This window comes from Natator depressus, chromosome 9 (assembly GCF_965152275.1).
Source record: "Natator depressus isolate rNatDep1 chromosome 9, rNatDep2.hap1, whole genome shotgun sequence".
NCBI lineage: Eukaryota > Metazoa > Chordata > Testudines > Cheloniidae > Natator > Natator depressus.
The window spans coordinates 32465454-32486676 of NC_134242.1; the positions used below are offsets into that span (position 1 = coordinate 32465454).

At 44.2% G+C, this 21223-nt stretch overlaps 1 protein-coding gene across 1 annotated transcript in view; it reads right to left on the reverse strand.

Annotated features, from left to right (window-relative positions):
- Nucleotides 1–21223, reverse strand: part of RASA2 (RAS p21 protein activator 2) — a 114832-nt gene that overhangs the window by 28586 nt on the left and 65023 nt on the right. Inside the window, exons 6-9 of the mRNA XM_074963847.1 lie at nt 12122–12205; nt 10808–10880; nt 9042–9118; nt 7041–7139 (exon numbers count right to left, since the gene is read on the reverse strand). Coding sequence (XP_074819948.1) covers nt 7041–7139; nt 9042–9118; nt 10808–10880; nt 12122–12205 — 333 coding nt within the window. The remainder of the gene's footprint in view (nt 1–7040; nt 7140–9041; nt 9119–10807; nt 10881–12121; nt 12206–21223) is intronic.

Below are 21223 nucleotides of genomic sequence, written 5' to 3' on the forward strand. Positions count from 1 at the left end.
TATAAGAAAAAAATAAAGATTTACACACAAAAATTACACACTCATTAGTAAGCTATTAATCAGTGGAGCACCTGGAAGAAAATATTTTACATTTAGTACCTAGCATATGCTACATTACTGTATCTCAGAGGAAACAGTAAGACGGTTTTTCTTGCTCTTTGAACCATGACTAAGAATTCTAACATGTACTATAAAAAACGGCTACTAACCTTTCTGTAACTGTTGTTCTTTGAGAGGCGTTGCACATGTCCATTCCAATATAGGTGTTTTTAAGTCCTGATCAGTTCCTGGAATTTTTTCCCCCTAGTGGCATCTGTCGGGTGAGCTCCAGTGCCCTCTAGTGCCACGGGCAGCACCGGTATAGAGGACCCTGCGCCTCCTCAGTTTCTTCTTATGGAGACTCCGATAAGAGGAGAAGGAGGGCAAGTTTTGGAATGGACATGTGCAACACGTCTTGAAGAACAAAACACAGTTACAGAAAGATTAGTACCTGCTTTTCTCTTCTTTGCACGCTTGCACAAGTCCATTCCAATGTAGGTGACTCAAGCAGTAGCACAGGAGGTGGGCTCGGAATTCAAGAACAAGCCGACTGCAAGATTGTGCAGTTCAAGTTAGCATTATCTCTGGTGTGCTAGGTAATGGCACAGTACATTGAGAACGTGTGCACCGAAGACAGGGTTGCTGTCCTCAATAGGGATTTATGCTAGGAAGTGGCTGAGGAGGCCAGTGATTTTATGGAATGAATGGTCAGGTAACCTGGAGGTGGAATGCCAGACAGCTGTTAACATGCACGAATGCATGATGTAATCCAGGACAAGATTCTCTGGGCAGAGATGGGAAGGCCTTTCATCCTTTCTGCTATTGCTATGAACAGCTGGGTTGATCTGCAAAACATCTTGGTGCTTTGCATATAGAATGCCAGGGCATGTCTAACATCTAAGGAGTTTAAACGTTGCTCCTCCCTGCTTGCACACTGCTTTGGGAGGAACACTGGTAGGAAGATTGTTTGACTGCAGTAGAAGATGATCGTATATGGGGGCTCCGATGTGAGGGCATGGATTTCTGAAACCCTTCTGGCCAAGGTGATGGACACTAAGAAGGCCACTTTCCAGGGGAGGTGAACCAACAAGTACGTAGCCAGCAGCTCAAAGGGGGACCTGCAAGAGCTTTGGTAAGACAAAGTTTAGGTTCCAGGGAGGAATAGGCTCTATAACCCGGTGGTATAACCTTTCTAGACCTTTAAGAAAATAGATAGCCACCTTGTGTGAAAAGACAGACCAGCTGTCGACTGGGGATGGAAAGCCAATATCACTGCCAGGAGAATTTTGACTGAAGAAATAACCAGACCTTGTTGCTTCAGGTGCAAAAGGTACTCCAATATGAATTACAATGAGGACTGTGTGGGCAGAACTCTGCTTGGGAGGATCAGATGGGAGAATCACTTCCTTTTTGCAGGGTTTTCCACTGCCTAACAGAACTCAACAGTTGCTCCGAGCAAGCTTACTCCTCAGGATTCAGCCATGGAGCTTCCAAGCTGTCACATGGAGAACTGAGGTTGGGTAGAGCAGCCAACCGGGGTCTCAGGTCCATGAGTAGCAGAAGCAGGTGCGGGTGCGGGGTCTCCACTAAGAGGCCTAACAGGGTGGTGAACCAGGCTGCCTGGACCATGCCGGGGCTATGAGAATGGCCTATGCCTGGTCCTGCTTGATCTTCATCGGACTCTTGTGTGTCATCGGGATGGGGAAAAGGCATAATACCGGTGACCTATCCATGATAGTGGGAAGGTGTCCATAAGAGACGCTGGACTGTGGCCTTGCAGGGAACAGAACTGGTGGCATTTCCTGTTGTCATGGGTATCAAACAGGTCTATAACGGGAGTCCCCCACTGTTGGAAAATGCCCTTTGCCATTGTTGGATCATATTAAAGAAATTCTGTATTAAAATCACAAATGAGTTTGATTCCCCATAGTTTAAATTCCAGGGTATTACTAATTAAGAGGTCTCTTGGTTTTTCGTACTGTTTCTCTCCCTCTGTGTGAGAAACTTGCAAGCTGCTAATTGCGTTAGTACATTCTAAGACACAGTCTGTTCTCAAAGCAGTTCTTTGTAACAACAACTACTCACACAGAGAGAGACTCAAAGCAATACTCTGTAACAACAGAAACAGCACCCAGAGACTCCCCGCCCTTTTGTTGTATTCATCTCGCTCTGTTAACAATTGTGATTAAAATAGAGATAGACGTATGTATGTGGATGGATGCTTGGTATGGATAACAACTGAATGATCAGGGAAGTGCCAGCCTAAGAATCTAGTGTCCATCGGCTGAAGGCGGCGTCAAGTGGAAATAACCAGAGGACCCCCGGAGGGCAGACTGGAATCCACCCAACAGCCTCAAGAATGGGAGAACTAAAGAACAAGATAACATCTGGCAGCACGGAGCCATCAGGAATGTGACATCTGCTGATTGATTCAGCAACAGCATGATGAAGTAATTCCCATAGACTGACATAGGAAGAAATTCCTATAAAAATGGACTCTGGAAAGTGAGAACTTTGGGGTCTGATTCTGCAAACCAACTTCCAGGAGCATCAAATGTGCATCTGACAAGGCCCTGCTCCCGCCTCATGTCCAGGCCACCTGGCCAGTGGCTTGGCATGAGCAACTCTAAGGCTGGTAACTATGATAACAACCTTGCAGAACCTGTGTGTGTGTGTGTGTGTGTGTGTGTGTGTGTGTGTGAGAGTGTGTGTGTGTGTGAGAGAGAGAATGAATGTGTGAATAAATATGAGATTGAATGGAATGTTATAGCTATAACTAACTGCTTACTATGATTCTTTCTGTATTCACAATAAATGTGGTATTTTGCCTTTTCCCCTTCAATAAGATCCGGCTGGTTTTTATTTTATTGGTATAACACCATGTCCAGCCAAAGGGACCATTCACGATGAGAGAAGAAAGATCTGCTGAGGTGATCCACCAGCTGGTTCTATGCTCCCCGGAGACACGATGCCTTGAGATGGATTGAATGCGTTATGCAGAACTCCCAGAGTTGGATTGCTTTCCGGCACTGGGGGGGAGCGTGGGGAAGGAAACGAGCTCCTCCCTGCCTGTTTATGTAGAACATGGCAGTCGTGTTGTCTGTAAGAACCAAAATGACTGTTTGTAATGCGGAGCAGGAACGCTTGGCAAACTGGGGACGACAGGCCTTGAGTCCCAACAGTCTGAAGTAATGTTCAAAAACAGAGGGGTAACTGGATCCTATACTGTGGGGACTGAGATGTCAACCTCGAGCATCTCATCAAAGAGTGTTTCGAGCTCCCTGAGTGTCTGGAGATGGCCTGCACTGGCCCTACTGTGGAAGCCAATGGAGGAGCTCTATGTCTGAACCCCGTTCTTCATCCTCCGCTAGTCATAAGACCATGAGAACATAAGAACGGCCATACTGGGTCAGACCAAAGGTCCATCTAGCCCAGTATCCTGTCTTCTGACAGTGGCCAATGCCAGGTGCCCCAGAGGGAATGAACAGAGCAGGGAATCACCAAGTGATCCATCCCACCGCCCATTCCCAGCTTCTGGCAAATAGAGGCTAGGGACACAATCCATGCCCATCCTGGCTAACAGCCATTGATGGATCTATCCATGAATTTATCTAGTTTATTTTTAAACCCTGTTATAGTCTTGGCCTTCACAACATCTTCTGGCAAAGAGTTTCACAGATTGACTGTGCGTTGTGTGAAAAAAATACTTCCTTTTGTTTTAAACCTGCTGCCTACTAACTTCATTCTTTTGTTATGAGAAGGAGTAAACAACACTTCCTTATTTACTTTCTCCACTCCAGTCATGATTTTATAGACCTCTATCATACCACCCTTAGTTTCTTTTCCAAGCTGAAAAGTCCCAGTCTTATTAAAAGACCTGTCTAGAAGGCTGGACAAAGTAACGGCCTGTCTGTTGGGGCCTGTAATGCTTCCTAGATGCAGCTTGGTATACAGCCCCAGGGATTTCAAGGTCGCCTGAGAATCCTTAAGCCTGTGGAGCCTAGCATCAGTTTGCTCCAAAAAGAAAGAGGACCCTTCCAAGGGGAGATCTTGAAGGGTCTGTTGTACCTCCTAGGGAAAGCCAGATGATGGCAACCATGAGCTTCTGCCACATGATCACTGCTGTGGCCATAGATTTGGCTGCAGAATTGGCCGCATCCAGGACAGCCTATAAGGAGGCCCTCGTCACCATTTTCCCTTCCTCAATCAGCAAGGAGAACTCCTGTCCAACATCCTGAGGGAGCAAGTCCTTAAATTTTTGCATAGCCTCCCACATATTGAAGTTATAGTGACACAGCAGAGCCTGCTGGTTTGCTGTGTGAAGCTGTAGTCCTTGCAGCCAAACAGCTCTAACTTTTTTGGGTCCTTTGCCTTAGGTATTGTGCCCGATTGTCCCTGTCACTTTCTCTTATTGGCAGCTGCTACCACCAGGGATCCTGGGAGAGGATGCAAGTTCAGAAACTTGTAACCTCTGGCTGGTATGAAGTACTTCTGCTCCATATGCTTTGCCGTGGGAGGGAGGAAAGCAGGGGTCTGCCACACCACCTTAACTGGGTTCATGATAGCCTCGTTAAGTGGTAGAGCCACCATCAAGGGACCCGCTGCCGACAGAATGTCCAATAGGCTGCGAGTTGCCTCCTTGATAACCTCCATCTGTATGCCTAGATTGAGGCCACTTGCTTTAATAAGTGTTTGTAAACCTTGTGATCATCTTGCAGTGTGAACACACCCACTGTCAATACAGCCTCATTTGGGGAAGAGGAACACAGGAACAGCTGAGGGGCCTCCACCTCTCCCTCCATATTGACCAAGACCTGCAGGGCCACCTCTTAAGGCTTGGTACCAGAGTCTGGATTTGGGGGTGGGGAGGGGGGTGTCACATGGCAAAGCACTACAGGCGCTCTGCTCTCTGAGGCCACCAAGTAGGAGCACCTGAAGAGTGCACAATGAACTTTGGGGAACCCCCAAAGATTCCGAAAAGGCCACTTCAAAAGTGCCAGCCCCCACGGACCCAGTGGCCAATTGCTTGGTGGTACCCCTGCGCTTGGGGCCCATGGCAGAGTAGGAATGTCCCAGGGAGTAACGTGGGCAGCTGCAATGGCAGGAAGAGTAGGATCCAACTTCTGCCTCCAAAGAGTCCCGGCGTGGCAACCAGGGTTGTGTGGACCCCCTTGGTGCCAGGGTCATGGTGAAGCCCGTGATGAGGCTACTGTGTGGGGTTTTCCTGCTAGAGGGCAGTCCTGGTACTGGCTGGTGGCTGGTTCCCTGGCACTCAACGGGACTGGCAGCACAGAGTCCTATATGGCTGGGGATGCAGGAACCAGCAATGAAAGTGCATCCCTGGCTGCCACAAATGCCTCTAGAGTTGACAGTACTGTGAACTGATTGGCAATGCTGCCAATGCAGGAGTCAGTGGAGCCTGTGTAGGTACCAGAACTGCTGGTATTGGCTGCTGTGGTGCCAGGGTGGAAGAGTGACCCGACACAGATCTTGCTCTACTCCAGTCCCCATCCCTGCTTGACTCTGGCACCAGGGATCGCCACTTCTTCGGCTGCTTCTTATGTTTCTTCTTGAGCATCGGGGGTGGGGACTGGTGCCGAGACTCTCAACCAGTGGGAGGAGCGCTTCACACCAAACTGAAGTACTTGCTGCGGAGTTTGAGTGTGGCTCTGAAGTGGGTTTCAGGGCTGCCTCCAAAAGAAAGACTTCCAATCTCACCTCCCAGTCCTTTTTGGTGCGAGGTTTGAAGTCCTTGCAAATCTGGCAGCGGTCCTTTCTATGAGACTTCCCCAAGAACTTGAGACAGTTGAGTGCAGGTTGCTCAACGGCATCCATTTGCTGCAGGAAGCATAGGGTTTGAAGCTGGGTGACCGAGGCATGCCTCAGCACTGGGGAGTGAATGAATCTCACTGAGCGTAAAGGAGTCCAACTTAAAAAAACAAACAAAAAAACCACCTATCGCTACTATAACAACTATACACACTAGAAAAGAAGAAAAATAGCAGAAAAATGACTGGAAAGTTAGCTTGAGGCAACAAGAGTAGTTCCAGAAGTTGTAATGGGTGGTAAGAAGGAACTGAGAGGGTGCAGGGTCCACTTATACTGGTGGTATGAGCACGCGGCACCAGAGGGCACTGGAGCTGACTTGACGGAGACCACTAGGGGAAAAAATTCTAACAACTGTGGTTGGGGTGCGCACACACCTACATTGGAATGGACATGAGCAAGCACTCGAAGAACAACTTATACTTTCTGCATTAAGGAAATCAGTGTAGTACAGGGGTGGGCAAACTATGGTCCATGGGCCAAATCCAGCCCACCAGCCATTTTAATCCCGTCCTCAAGCTCCTGCTGGGGAGCAGAATCTGGGGCTTGCCCCACTCCGGCACGCCAGATGGGGAGCAGGGTTGGGGGCCGCTCCATATGGCTTCCGAAAGCAATGACATGGCCCTCCTCCAGCTCCTACATGTAGGGGAAGCTAGGAGGCTCCGCTCTCCACGCTGCCCCCACCCCAAGCGCCACTCCCACAGCTCCCAGTGGCAGGGAACCGCAGCCAATGGGAGCTGCAAGGGCGGTGCCTGTGGACGGTGCAGCAGGCAGAGCTGCCTGGCCGTGCCTCCGCGCAGGATCCAGAGAAGGTACTTGCCGCTGCTTGAGGTAAGCGCAGCCCAGAGCCTGCGCCCGAGGCTCTCCTCGCACCCCAGCCCTGATCCTCCTCCCACCCTCTGAACCCCTCAATCCCAGCCTGGAGCAGCCTCCTACACCCCACTTTCCCACCCCAGCCCAGAACCCTCTCCCACACCCTAAACTCCTCATTTCTAGCCCCACCCAGAGCCTGCACCCCCAACCAGAGCTCTCATCCTCTCCCTCACCCCAACTCCAATTTTGTGAGCATTCACGGCCCACCATACAATTTCTATTCCAAGATGTGGCTCTCAGGCCAAAACGTTTGCCCACCCCTGATGTAGAATCAAGTTTTCTTTTGGTCCCTTATTTCTCACCATGCTTGGAAGGAATCATTTCCTAACACTTTCACTGGAACTTTAATTTCTCCTAGAAAGACATCTTGCACCAGGTTTCCATTGTTCCATAGGTCAATCCTGAAAGTTAAAACATTCTTTTTAATGTTCTTGCAAATTATAAGGATAAAAACCACCAGCAGATTCCAGATCATCAACAACCACCACCTTGCATCACTAATTCAGCATGCATACAGACAGGAAATATTAGGATTGTTATACCAATCTAGTAAAGTCAAGAGGAACTTGAATGGCTTATTAAACCCACAAAAGGCAGCCATGGAAACAAATTTAGACAGTGAAAGTTAGAAATCACAGACTTCACATCAGTAAAACATAGTGATACTGGTTGATGCATTTTCTATTTTGAACAAAATAATAAAATGAAATGAAATTACTGCATTTCCTTTTCAGGTGTTTGCAGTGAACTTTTACCAGTGTACTTATATCCCTATTTTACTGCTGCAAGTAAAACTTGGACAGACTACAATACCACACTGACACATGCGCTTGTTTTTTCAGACAATGGCTTGAATATTCAAAACCTAAAGAGCTATCACTCCAAAGACATGCACCTGGATTGGATTCGATTACTTCTTACCTCTGACATTTCTGTTAGACAGCAGATAGGTTAAGAAGAACAAAAAAATTAATGCTAGAGTTGTTGGGGCATAATTGCTTTTCTATATATATTTTCATCTATAATCCTACACACTGTACAAATTGATGGGTCACATAAGTAAGAACAGACTTAGAAAGGAGTGAGAAGTTGGTTCTTTAATGATAATTAAAATTTACACTAAATTTTTTTTTTGGTGCCAGCTATGAAATGATCACTAATGCTCAAGTTGTGCCCTCAATTCCTCTCTGAGGTCGGGCATGTACGTGTGCATGTGCAAAGATAATGAGGCTAAATGGAGGTGCTCTGAAACACTGCTTGTGCAGAACAAATGTAGGCAAACTATCTTAAAGTATGCAGGAGTAGAAAGGGGAAATAACCTGTAAGGTGCTTCTTATCTGCTAGAGGAAGATATTATGTGTGTTCCACCAAACATGCTGCCAGATGCTAGCAGACATGTAGGAGAGACTAGTTCCTGTCCAGGCCCCCAACACAGCTTACTTGGAGCCCTGTAATGTCACTGGGTGGACTAGACGCCACACTTTTCTTGAATTCTTGGTGCTAGTGTCAGCGTTCTGACTGATTTCTGCAAGAGCATGTTGAGAGTGAGGGGCTCTTTGTACCGTTTACAACCCAGTGCAGGGTATCCTGAGTTTAGCTCCAAATGTATATATGACAGAAAAACCACTATTCTATGAAGTAATCTGGGACTAAGGAGAGAGCAAAAAATTAATAAAATTGATCTCAAAATTACAGTATGTACAGTGTACCAGTTGCAGTATGGTGCATTGCATTGTTTTCTTTTTGTCCTTCAAACCCCTGCAAAGCAATTTCCAATGCGTTGAAGGCATCAGAATGTGAGAGGATATCCACTTGTTCTCCATTGACCTCACTTTCATTATGTAATTCCCCTACCCCCATCAGGAAAAATGGTTTGTGTAACTGGTTGTACATAAGATTGGCATTCCTAAAATGGAGATTCTGCTGTACTACCTAAGTAATCTAGGTTCTGAAAAAAAGGACTGTTTTCATTGACATTAAGCAAATATTATACACTTGCCAGGGAATGAATATTAAGGAAACATACAACGTTCCGTAAATTAAGCTATCTGAAGTTTGAACAAACATTTTAATTACATTAATAATTTTCTCAGATACTCAGAATGGTTTACAGTTTCACTTTCAGAATTGAAGCAAGTTTACTATGAGGATTTTATTTCTGAAATTGGACGAATCTTCGTTGTAAACTTGAACATTAGTTTTTTGCAGTCACATTATTATATCCAAATAAAGAAATGTTTGGCATAAAGATTTTAATGTACTTTACAGAAATTGATATTAAATATATAATCTCAAGAACGTACCTGACTTCCAGCTTCTCTATGTCCTCCTCTTCTACCTGAAACTGGGATTTTTTGGTATAGCTACTGGACCTGGTTACCTGTAAATAAAATCCCTCAATGATTTTTGTCTTTCAGCCTGGTTTTTAAATTACAAATCTTCCATATCTACTGTAAAATCTTTGCTTTTTAATATTATATTGGTCCTGAAAGCAAATTTATGAAAGTTCTAGAATATTAATTATGCATCAAACTGAGATACACTTAGGAGACAAACCATAAAAATCGCACTGTCCCCTCCCCCACCTCACACAATTTTAACTGCGTACTTTAGAATCTGTTTTCACTTCCAGATTAATTTTGTGCTCAATTTATTGCATTCCCAGAAAGCCATAAAATTATGTAATTGCTTTGTAACCACTTTGTTCCAACATTTTAATTCACAGAAAAATTTAATCTGGGATTTCATGAGGTAGAACATGAGAGCCAAAACATACTGTAGGCCTGATTCTGCAAGCACTCCAATCATCCATTTCTTATTGAAATTAATGGGAGTTTCAAAAGCAGAGTTCTCACAGGATCAGAATCTATACGCAAAGCATTAAATTACATACTTCTGTCACAGTACTGATTTTAAAAAGGTCAATACTTTCATATAGCTTGATAACTTGAAAATAAGGGCTATATATTTTACTGGCTATTTTATTTTTCACAATATAAAATGAAAAGCAGAACACAAAGATGGAAAACAAACAGTGGAATCATCTTAAAGGGCCAAATTTTGGGCCCCCTGCACCAAAGCTCAAGTAAGCCAAGCTTGGCGTGAGTTCTGCAGTGGTCAGAGGAGGAATATTCACCAGTTTCCATGCTTTAGCTCACCCCAAAACTATGAGGGAGTAGAGGAAGCCACCACAGATTCCTGCTCCGAAGCGTGGTATTTACCAGCTCTGTTGCCTTCAGGGGCTTCCAGACTTGTGGGTAGCTGGTGTCAGGATTTGTCCCATAGTAACTCATTTTGTTTACAGAAAAGCACCATTCTACCTAAAGACTCGCTAGAGCCAGAATTCTATTTTGCACATTGCAATGCATTAAAGCAATATGCAGTTTCAATCTATTTCACTGAAGACTGAATAAAATAACCCACACTCCAAAGGTGATGAACCTCAATACGGATATTCCAGGCCTAGGAGACTAACAGAATGTCAAGCAGTATATTGATCTTATGAAGACAAAGGAAATGAGGGTAGGTCCAAAAACTTAATGTCATTTGTTTTTGGAGACAGGGTTTGATCCCAAGACTTAAGCAGCAAAAAATTAAAGCACTTACTTATTCTACCTAGAGAATGATTTAAAAATCACTGATCGCCCTGTTAAATTACTGTACTGACTATAAACAGCCAAAACCTCATTTTTTACTAAGTGCTCTGAGAGATGTTCAAATTAAGGGCTATGTATATACAGTATATTCATTCATACTTCACACCATATCAGAACTGCAACTGATGGCCGCCAATGAAGGGCAATAAATAGCCCTTACATTTGTAACTAAAACTAGCACTTCCCACTAGGTAGTAGTTGAATGGGACTGCTGTGATCTTTCAGCCTGTTACAAATAAAGATGACTTAATTTATTTTGAAGTAAATGCAAGTTTCTCCATGAGACCCCCTTGTCGCTAGCATAAACAAAACAAAACAAAACAAAACCAAAAAACCAAAAACGGTGCATGAGACAAACAGGCAGGCAGGCAACACACATGATTTGAGAGTTTAAATTGAGAGAAATTAGTTACCTCAAAATAAAATGTTTCATTAAACTGTGGATTGCTTGTTTTCTTCTTTACTTTTGTCTTCTTTTGGTCATTCCTGTTTCAATGTGGTACAGTTTTACCATATACAATTTAAAACACACAATTATTAAAACATTCTATTGTCAAGAAAGGGCCATCCATTTAACTGTTAGGTCCAGATCCTCAAACATATTTAGGTGCCCTAACTCCTATTAATTTCAATGGAAGATAGGTCCTAAATACCTTTGAGACTTGTAGCTATGCTGTGTAATTATGTAAATATTGAGGTCATTTAAGATGTCACTTGATATAATGGAAAAATATTGAAGAGAAAAAGTTAATACACATTCACAGCATGGTTTGAAAAGTTAAATGGTGATGTTCAAAAGCTGTGCCTATTTACATATATGTGTGCACCTGGGAGGTGGTCATATTTAGTTTACATTTCTATTTTAGTTCACAAACAAGTGCAACATGAAATGGATAGAAGTTGATGCAGATTAAAATTTGGAATGGATTGGAATGATTTTCACTCCTGAAAACAGCATTTTTGTGCATCTGCCTCCACATATGAAATATTCAGTGTTCCTCCTCCATCCCCTCCTCTTGCTCCACTCCTGTTTTCTACTTTAAGTGGTGGTGTACATTGTTACTATAACCACATAATATTGCAGCCTTTCTTTCCAGAAACTGAACCTGTCACTTCCAAGAACTGCTCAGATACGAAGTATTTCCTTTAAAAAATAAATAAATAAATAAAAAGCCCTTGCTAATTCTAAACCAAAGCAGAAAGTATATTTAGTGATTTTTTTCTACGTAAATAAGCATTCTATTTATTTCTCATTCCAGCTAGCAATTCCTGCTCAACACATTACTCAGTGAGAAGCGCAGCAAATGTGAAAATTATTATTTTTTGCTTTTAAATAGTACTTATATGGTCTTAACAGACACAAAGGTACATGACTTATAACATACATAACATATGTCCTTATACCATGGACAACCTTAGCCTGTAAAGAGATTCAGTGTAAGTAAAATTAACAGAGAAAAAGTTGTGTTACATGAGACTATGTACCTATACATAGTTCAGTGCTGTTTCTAACAGAAGTTTGTGTAGAACATGTACAGTACATCGTAAGAAACTGGTGGGGGGAAATAAAGATTGTTTTCTCCAACACTAAAATCCATCCATCCAATTAATCATTTAACAACAACTATATAATTGAACACTTTGGTCCAAGGACATACCTGTCTCTTTCCTAATTTAGAACAACATTTAGAAATACTGAATTTGCAATATAATTCAACAAATGTTACCTAGAAGGACCCACAAGAGACACCGTTGCATAAGGGTCACAATTCTGTCCATTTACAAGAGGTAACCCATGGCATTCCTTTATGCTAAAATGAAAAAAAGAGAAACAAAGTTAGTGAATCATGAACTGCGCCATCCCCAGTACTGACAGCCAGTTGCGACCTGATATGGTAGTCACCGACGAGGCCCAGAAAAAGATAGTGGACGTCACGGTCTCCTTTGAGAACAGGACCCCGACCTTCCGCGAAGCCCGAGCTCGTAAGCTGGAAAAATACGCCCCACTGGCCGACACCCTGAGAGCGAAGGGCTACGAGATGCAGATGGATGCCCTGATCGTCGGAGCCCTGGGCGCTTGGGACCCCTGCAACGAGCGTGTGCTGCGGACCTGTGGGATCGGTTGACGCTACGCATGGCTCATGCGGCGCCTCATGGTCTCGGACACCATCCGATGGTCCAGGGACATCTACATCGAACACATCACCGGCCACCGACAGTACCAGGAGATGTGAGCCGGTACGTCGTCGTGCAACTATGAGAAAGGGACTGAGAGACTTTTTGTTTCCAGTTCATATGGTCCAATGGAAACTCACTGAACATTAAATCTCACCAAATGAAGGTAAATCCATCCTCATCATCGTATCCACTCATTATACTCCACACCTGAATATAGCCATTATATGAACAACATACTCCCATATCTCAATGTCTGTACTTCGATCCATTAACCTTTTACCCCCAATCGGGGAGATTGCAGATTATGTATTCCTTACGCCACCCGTTCCTAAACCGAATTTCGCACCCCTTGATAATCTGTACCTTATTCCCTGATAACCAGAAACTTCTATGCTTAAACTCTGTACCATTTTCTTTCTATTTCATCATCATCTTAATAAAATTAAGAATTTTTGACAAGCTGTCTTTTCTTTTAAAGCAAAGAAGACACTTTAAATCAAACCAATAAAGAGTTAACATGAGCCAGTACATAGTTTCTGCACAGCAATGATTAATATATCTGAAGCATATCGGATTCCACATGATGTTATATGTAGTGTGGATATATAGTACAAGTGGGCTCCACCACCAGACTATCCAATCCACAGTTTTCTAGCCATAACTTAATGCTAGATGTCAATCAGGTGTACAATTAATCTGAAGCAGGTTAGCGGGTCTTCAGGACTCTTGGGGGGGATTAGATACCATGAAGTACTCAAATACCAGTCACGTGTTCAGGATAAATAAAACCCAAGAACTTAGAAATGATACACAGAAAATTACTGTGAATGAGAAGACTGTAGATCTACAAGCTATCAGTTAATCTGACTTAAGAAAGACAAGACGACTTGCCAGTAGACCTCATCTACACTGACCCAAAGATAGGGGAAGTGGTAAATATTGGGCCAGCAACAGTGTTCGGAAGCCATCTGAATGGGGATTAAACCTTGTTCCACCTAAGCCAGTTACTAACTTGGGGTTGGTTGATCAATGCAGTAGGGTCAAATTGTGCTGGATTCATATTTTAAAGTGCACGTCCAAACATTTTAAATAAATTTGTAACAAGGTTTGTATGTATCTACTCTAGTGGCCAGATGAGAGAAATCTGCTTACCTGGAAGAAGTCAAACTACTTCTAGGCCCTGGTCTACACTACAGGTTACGTCAAATTTAGCCGCGTTAGGTCGATTTTAAAAAATGGACTGCGTCCACACAACCAACCCCGTTCCGTCCATCTAAAGGGCTCTTAAAATCGACTTCTGTACTCCTCCCCTATGAGGGGAGTAGTGCTAAAATCGACCTTGCTGGGTTGAATTTTGAGTAGTGCGGATGCAAATTGACGGTACTGGCCTCCGGGAGCTATACCAGAGTGCTCCATTGTGACCGCTCTGGACAGCACTTTGAACTCCAATGCACTAGCCAGGTACACAGGAAAAGCCCCGGGAACTTCTGAATTTCATTTCCTGTTTGGTCAGCGTGGTGAACTCAGCAGCACTAGTGACCATGCAGTCACCCCAGAATTGCAAACGAGCTCCAGCATGGACCAAAAGGGAGACACTGGATCTGATTGCTGTATGGGGAGAAGCATCTGTGCAGACCAAACTCCCATCAAAAAGAAGAAACGCAAATATATTTGCCAAAATCTCGCAGGGCATGTTGGAGAGAGGCTACAACAGGGACACACAGCAGTGTCGCATGGAAGTTAAGGAGCTCAGGCAAACCTACCAAAAGACAAAGGAGGCGAACAGTCGCTCTGGGTCAGAGCCCCATACATGCCGCTTGTATGATCAGCTGCATGCCAGTCTAGGAGGGGATCCTACCACTATCCCACCACTTTCCGTGGACACCTGCAAGGGGGGAGTCTCACACAACAGGGAAGAGGATTTTGTAGATGAGGAAGGAGAATGCGCAGCAGGCAAGCGGTGAATTCGTTCTCCCCAGCAGCCAGGACCTTTTCATCACTCTGGAGCCAATACCCTCCAAAGGCGGGATCCCCGACCCTGAAGCCGGAGAAGGCACCTCTGGTGAGTGCACATTTGTAACTACAGTACAGGGTTTAAAGCAATAGTGTTGAATGACTAATTTGCCCTGAAGAATTGGGATGCATTCATGGCCTGTACAGCTACTGGAAAACTCTGTTCACATGTCTGGGGATGGAGTGGGAATCCTCCAGGGACATCTCCATGAAGCTCTCCTGGAGGTACTTTGAAAGCCTTTGCAGAGGGTTTCTGGGGAGGGCTGCCTTATTTCGTTCTTCACAGTAGGACTCTTTACCACGCCAAGCCAGTAGCAAGTATTCTGAAATCATTGCAGCACAAAGCATGACAGCGAATGGTCCTGGGTTTTGGTCGAATTCAAGCGATATCATTCATCGTCACCTGGTTGAAATAGGGGAATTTTTGTAAGAGAATAGTAAAAGGACCCCATTCATGCTAGGCTGTTTGTGCTTGGCTAAAAGGGATCATCCCAGAGAATAGCCACATGGTGAGGGGTGGGAGGGGTGAAGGGATCATCCCAGAGAATAGCCACGCAGAGGGGTGGGGGGAGATGTGTGCTGCACATCCACCGGAAAACCGCAGCCCCTCCTTTTAAATGTGAAACCCAACCCCTTGCTTGCTCTGGGAAAGGAGGGCTCTGCAGTTTGAAAACATTCCCACATGTTATGAAGATGTAAGAAGCCAACCACGCGTACCAAAAGGCTTACCATGGCTGCCTGGAAACCGAATTCTGTTGCCCAGCTGTGCGCACGTGTGTGCGTGCGAGATGTGTCACCATAGTGGCAGGCGCTCAATATAAAAGGAAAAATGCGACCTTGTACCTAAAGCACGTGCTGTCTGCTGTGAATTTGACTGATTCACTGTGAAAGAGTCGCCCTTTTGTTCTCAGAAATGTATCATCTTAAATTTTACTCTCCCTTTTTATCTCCCCGCAAGTGCAAATGTTTCTACGCTCCCCATCTCCGTCCCGGAGATTATCGCAGATTAGAAGGCCAAAAAAAAAAAAAAAAGCACTCGCGATGACTTGCTCGCCGAGCTCATGCAGTCCTCCCGCACTGATAGGGCACAGGTGAATGCATGGAGGCATTCGGTGGCAGAGGCCAGGAAAGTATTAAGTGAGCGCGAAGAGTGGAGGCAGGACGCCATGCTGAGGCTAATGGGGGAGCAAACTGACATGATGAAGCATCTGTTGGAGCTGCAGGAAAGCCAACAAGAGCACAGCCCCCCGCTGCATCCACAGTATAACCACATGCCCTCCTCCCCAAGTTCCGTTTCTGCCTCACCCAGATGCCCAAGAATCCGGACACCCAGCCACTCCACTCCAGAGGATGGCCCAAGCAACAGAAGGCTGTCAAACAGTTTGATTGTTAGTGTGACTACAACAAACAATGTGACCTTGTCCTTTCCTCCTCCCCAACCCGGGGTACCTTGTCAGTTATCTCCCCTTTTTTTTTCTAAATTAATAAAGAAAGAATGCATGGTTTCAAAACAATAGTTACTTTATTTCAAAGGGGGGAGGGTGGTTGGCTCACAGGGAATTAAAATCAACAAATGGGGAGGGTTTGCATCAAGGAGAAAAACACACAACTGTCACACTGTAGCCTGGCCAGTCATGAAACTGGTTTTCAAAGCCTCTCTGATGTGCAGCGTGCCTAGCTGTGCTCTAATTGCCTTGGTGTCTGGCTGCTCAAAATCGGACGCCAGGCGATTAACCTCAACTTCCCACCCCGCCATAAATGTCTCCCCACCTTACTCTCACAGATATTATGGAGCACACAGCAAGCAGCAACAACGGGAATGTGGGTATGCTGAGGTCTGACCTAGTCAGCAAACAGCGCCAGCGAGCTTTTTAACATCCACAGGCACATTCTACCACCATTCTGCACTTACTCAGCCTATAGTTGAACTGCTCCTTACTACTGTCCAGGCTGCCTGTGTACGGCTTCATGAGCCATGGGAGCAAGGGGTAGGCTGGTCCCCAAGGATAACTATTGGCATTTCAACATCCCCAATGGTAATTATCTGGTCTGGAAAGTAAGTCCCTTCTTGCAGCTGCTTGAACAGCCTGGAGTTCCTAAAGATGCGAGCGTCATGCACCTTTCCCGGCCATCCCACGTTGATGTCAGTGAAACATCCCTTGTGACCCACCAGTGCTTGCAGCACCACTGAGAAGTACCCCTTGCGGTTTATATACTGGTTAACAAGATGGTCCGATGCCAAGATGGGGATATGCGTTCCGTCTATCACCCCACCGCAGTTAGGGAACCCCATTGCAGCAAAGCCATCCAGTATGACCTGCACATTTCCCAGAGTCACTACCCTTGATAACAGAAAGTCAATGATCGCACTGGCTACTTGGATCACAGCAGCCCCCACAGTAGACTTGCCCACTCCAAACTGATTCCCGACTGACCGGTAGCAGTCAGGCGTTGCAAGCTTCCACAAGGCTATCGCCGCTCGCTTCTCAACTGTCAGGGCAGCTCTCATTTTGGTATTCCTGCACTTCAAGGTGGGGGAATGAAACTCACAGCGTTCCAGGAAAGTGGCCTTATGCATGCGAAAGTTTCTCAGCCATTGGGAATCATCCCACACCTGCAACACTATGTGGTCCCACCAGTCTGTGCTTGTTTGCCTGGCCCAGAATCGGTGTTCCACTGTATCAATCAGCCCCACTGCCACCATAATGTCCCAATTGCCACAGCCCATGCTTTCAGCAATGTCTGTGTCCATGTTCTCATCAAAATCCTCCTCGTGCTGGTGTCTCTTAGCCTGGTTCTGCATATAGTCCAAGATAATGCGCGAGGTGTTTACAATGCTCACAACAGCACCGGTGATGGTGAGCTGAGAGGGCTCCATGCTTGCCACGGTATGGCATCTGCACAGGTGACCCAAGAAAAAGGGCGCGAAATGATTGTCTGCCATTGCTTTAATGGAGGGAGGGGCGACTGACGACATGTACCTGAAACCACCCGCAACAATGTTTTTGCCCCATCAGGCATTGGGCACTTAACCCAGAATTCCAATGGGCAGTGAAGACTGCGGGAACTGTGGGATAGCTACCCACAGTGCACCACTCTAAGTCGATGCTGGCCACGGTAGTGAGGACGCACTCCGCTGACTTAATGCGCTTAGTGGGGACATACGCAATCAACTGTATAAAATCGACTTCTATAAAATCAACCTAATTTCGTAGTGTAGACATACCCTAAGATAGTGACGACTTAAGGGTACATTGTGCCTTAAAGGCACAAGCCTGCAATATGTGGTGGTTTATTTCCGCAGGCGATCCCAAAGACACTGGGCCAAATCCTCAACTGGTCACAATCCATGGATTATAAGCACAAAAGGGACCACTGTGATCCATCTATTTTGACCTTTGATTTAATTCATGTTTGAACTAGAGGATCTCTTTTAGAAAAAATCATCTTGATTTAAAAATTCCCAGTGATGGAGAATTCACCACAAACCTTGGTAAATGGAGCCAATGGTAAATTATCCTCACTGTTAACATTTGCACCATAATACCAGTCTGAATTTGTCTAGCAGACAAAAATATTGTGGCTGGAAGTTGAAGCTAAAGTGAAGATCCCATTATCAATATTTTGCTCCCCATGTAGGTACTCTGAGCATGATCAACACACCCCTTAATCATCTCTTTGTTAAAATAAATAGATTAAGCTCCTTAAGTCTATCCCTATAAAGGCATGCTTTTCAGTCCTTTATTCTCCTGGCTCTTCTCTGAAACCTCTGCAATTTATCAACATCCTTCTGGAAGCATGGACGCCAAAACTGAATACAGTATTCCATTAATGATCGCACAATGTGCCAAGTACAGAGGTAAAATAACCGCCTTATTCCTAATCAATATTCCCCTGTTTATATATCTAAGGACTGCATTAGCCCTTTTGGTCACAGAATCACACTAGGAGCTTCTGCTCAGCTAACTATCCACCACAATCCTACAGCATCCTAAAAGTATAGCCTTCAGTCTGATCCTTGATATATAACTTCTTATTCAGCTGTGTTAAAATGCATATTGTTTTCTTGCCCCCAGCTCTGTCCACTTCATTATTTACCGCTTCCCCTGTCTTTGGGTCCTCGAAAAACTTCAGTGATGATTTTGTGTTTTCTTCCACATCACTTTTCTTTTTTTTTTTTTTTTTTGGGGGGGGGGGGGAGAAGAGAGGCTACGGGAAGAGCATTGGGCCAAGAATCCATCTCTGTAGAACCTCACTAGAAAAACACCTGCTTGACGACAATACCTCCTTTACTGTTACATTTTGATATCTGACAGCCAGTTTTTGATCCATTTAATATGTGCCATGTTAATTTTGTATCATTGGAGGTCTTTTGGGGGGGGACCAAGACAAATACCTTACAGATATCTAAATATATCAAATCAACACTGTTACCTTTATCAACCAAACTTGCAATCTCATCAAAACAAGATACCAAATTACCTTCCTGTAATTCTTTACTAATCGAGTCCCATATCAGCCATTCCATTATTTGCCTGGGATCAATATCAGACTGACAGGCCTATAATTACTCAAGCCATCCTATTTACTCTTTAAATATTGGCACAACATTAGCTTTTTTCTAGTCTTTTAGAACTTGTATAGTGTTCCAGTGAAAATCAACACTAATGGTCCACCATGTTCCTCAGTCAACTCTAAAACTCTTAGATGCAAGTTATTTGGACCCGCTGATTTTAAAATGCCTAACTTTACTAACTGCTGCTTAACATCTTCCTGAGTTACTTCTTAAATGGAAAGTGTCTCATCATCCTATGATATGACTACATAAAGTTTTTTACCAAATAGAGAATAAATATTTATTGAACTGTTCTACCATTTCCATTTAATAATGAACCAATACCACTGTTAGGATTCTTTTTGTTCCTAATATACTTAAACTCCTTGTTGTCCTTAACTGCTGGCCATAGATTTCTCTTCCTAACTGGATTTAGCTCATAATGGTTTTTAGCTTTGTTGTGAAACTGGCCCTTTTCAAACACGTGTGTGTATGTGAGTGAGAGAGAGAGAGTGTGTTTTAATACATTACATATTATTGCTTTGGTCTTTATCCTGTTTGCACATTACAAATGTGATCAAGTCACGATCACTTGTACTGAAGCTACCACTAATTTTTAGTTCTGTGATCATTCCTTTTTATCTAGTATAGACTTCCTCCATGTTGGATGCAATCCTTTTTGAGTTAGGAAATGGTCATTATCATATTTAGAAATTCTGAGGATGTTTTAGTACCGGCACACGAGACCTCCAGTTTAGGGTCACTCAGACTGAAATCCCCCATGATCACACAGGTCCCTCCTACACATTACATATAGGTGCTTAAGGAGGTCATCCTGTTTCCTAGTGTGATTTGGTGTCTGTAGCAGACATTAACTAGTCCCTCATCTTGTGCTTATGTTAGAACATGGATCCATAAGCATTCAAGACCATTTTCTTCCAAGTTGTTAGTGATTCAAACAGATAATATTTTGACAGTGTTATTTACCCTCTCCTTTTGACCACTCGATCCTTCCTAAGTAGAATATATTCACTGACTTTAACAATCCACTCATGCGACTCATTCCACCAGGTTTCAGTAATACCAACAGATTCAATTTATGCTTATAAATGAGCAATTCCAATTCCCCCCCGTTTCCTAGCACTGGTGTAAAAGGCAAAGAATTCATTCTCCTTGTATACTCTGGTTTCTTGATTAACTTAGTTCCCAACATCATGATTTTCGGCTAAACGAGTGCTCATTTGTTCCCTGTTTTCACCTTCCCCTTTTGTTATTAGCTTAATGCACTCCTCACTTCTCTGGCCAGCCTGTTTCTGGGAAGTTTAGCTCCCCTTCTACAGAGATGGAAGCCATCCAAACTGTACAGCCTCCACTCCCCTAGCAGGTGGACCCAATTTTCCACACCAAAACCCTCTACTTTACACCAGATACCTAGCCAGGAATTCACTTCCAGATCTTCTGCCTTCATTCTTCCACAGGATAGGAAGGATCTCCAAGGAGATCACTCAGATACTATTCTTTAGCACCCTACCAAGTCATCTCCAATCTGCGAGACATCACACAATGCAATGTCATTAGAGCAGGTATGTACCATTACCAGTGGATCCTTGCCTATAAGCTTCAGAAGCCCATCCAATCTTAGAGTGACATCTCACACCTTGGTTCCAGGATGACAGCACATTGTCCTGTTGTCTGCTTCTCCTTTGAACATTTTTTCCTTTCTTCTTAGTATAGATTCCACGAAAAGGATCATCTGTCTTCTTTGGATAGTTTAAGACCTCTTTGTGGGTATGCTTGATTTTCTTATAGGTTGGGCTGAGCAGCCATCTACAGGTGTGTCCCATATACCTCTCCACTCCACTCAACCAGATGGATCTTCAGAGAGATCTTCTGCAGTTTCCACGCTAAGGACCCTGTATCAACCTGGAACTTCTAGTTGTGTGGAATTCCTCATGATTCTCTCCACTCTGATGGTCGCAGACTGCCCATCCTGGCCTGCCTCCAATAGTATAGAAAACCAGCTTGTCTTCTTGCCTCTTGTGTTTATGAACTGCCACACCTCTAATTTTCCTCTCCACTCCAA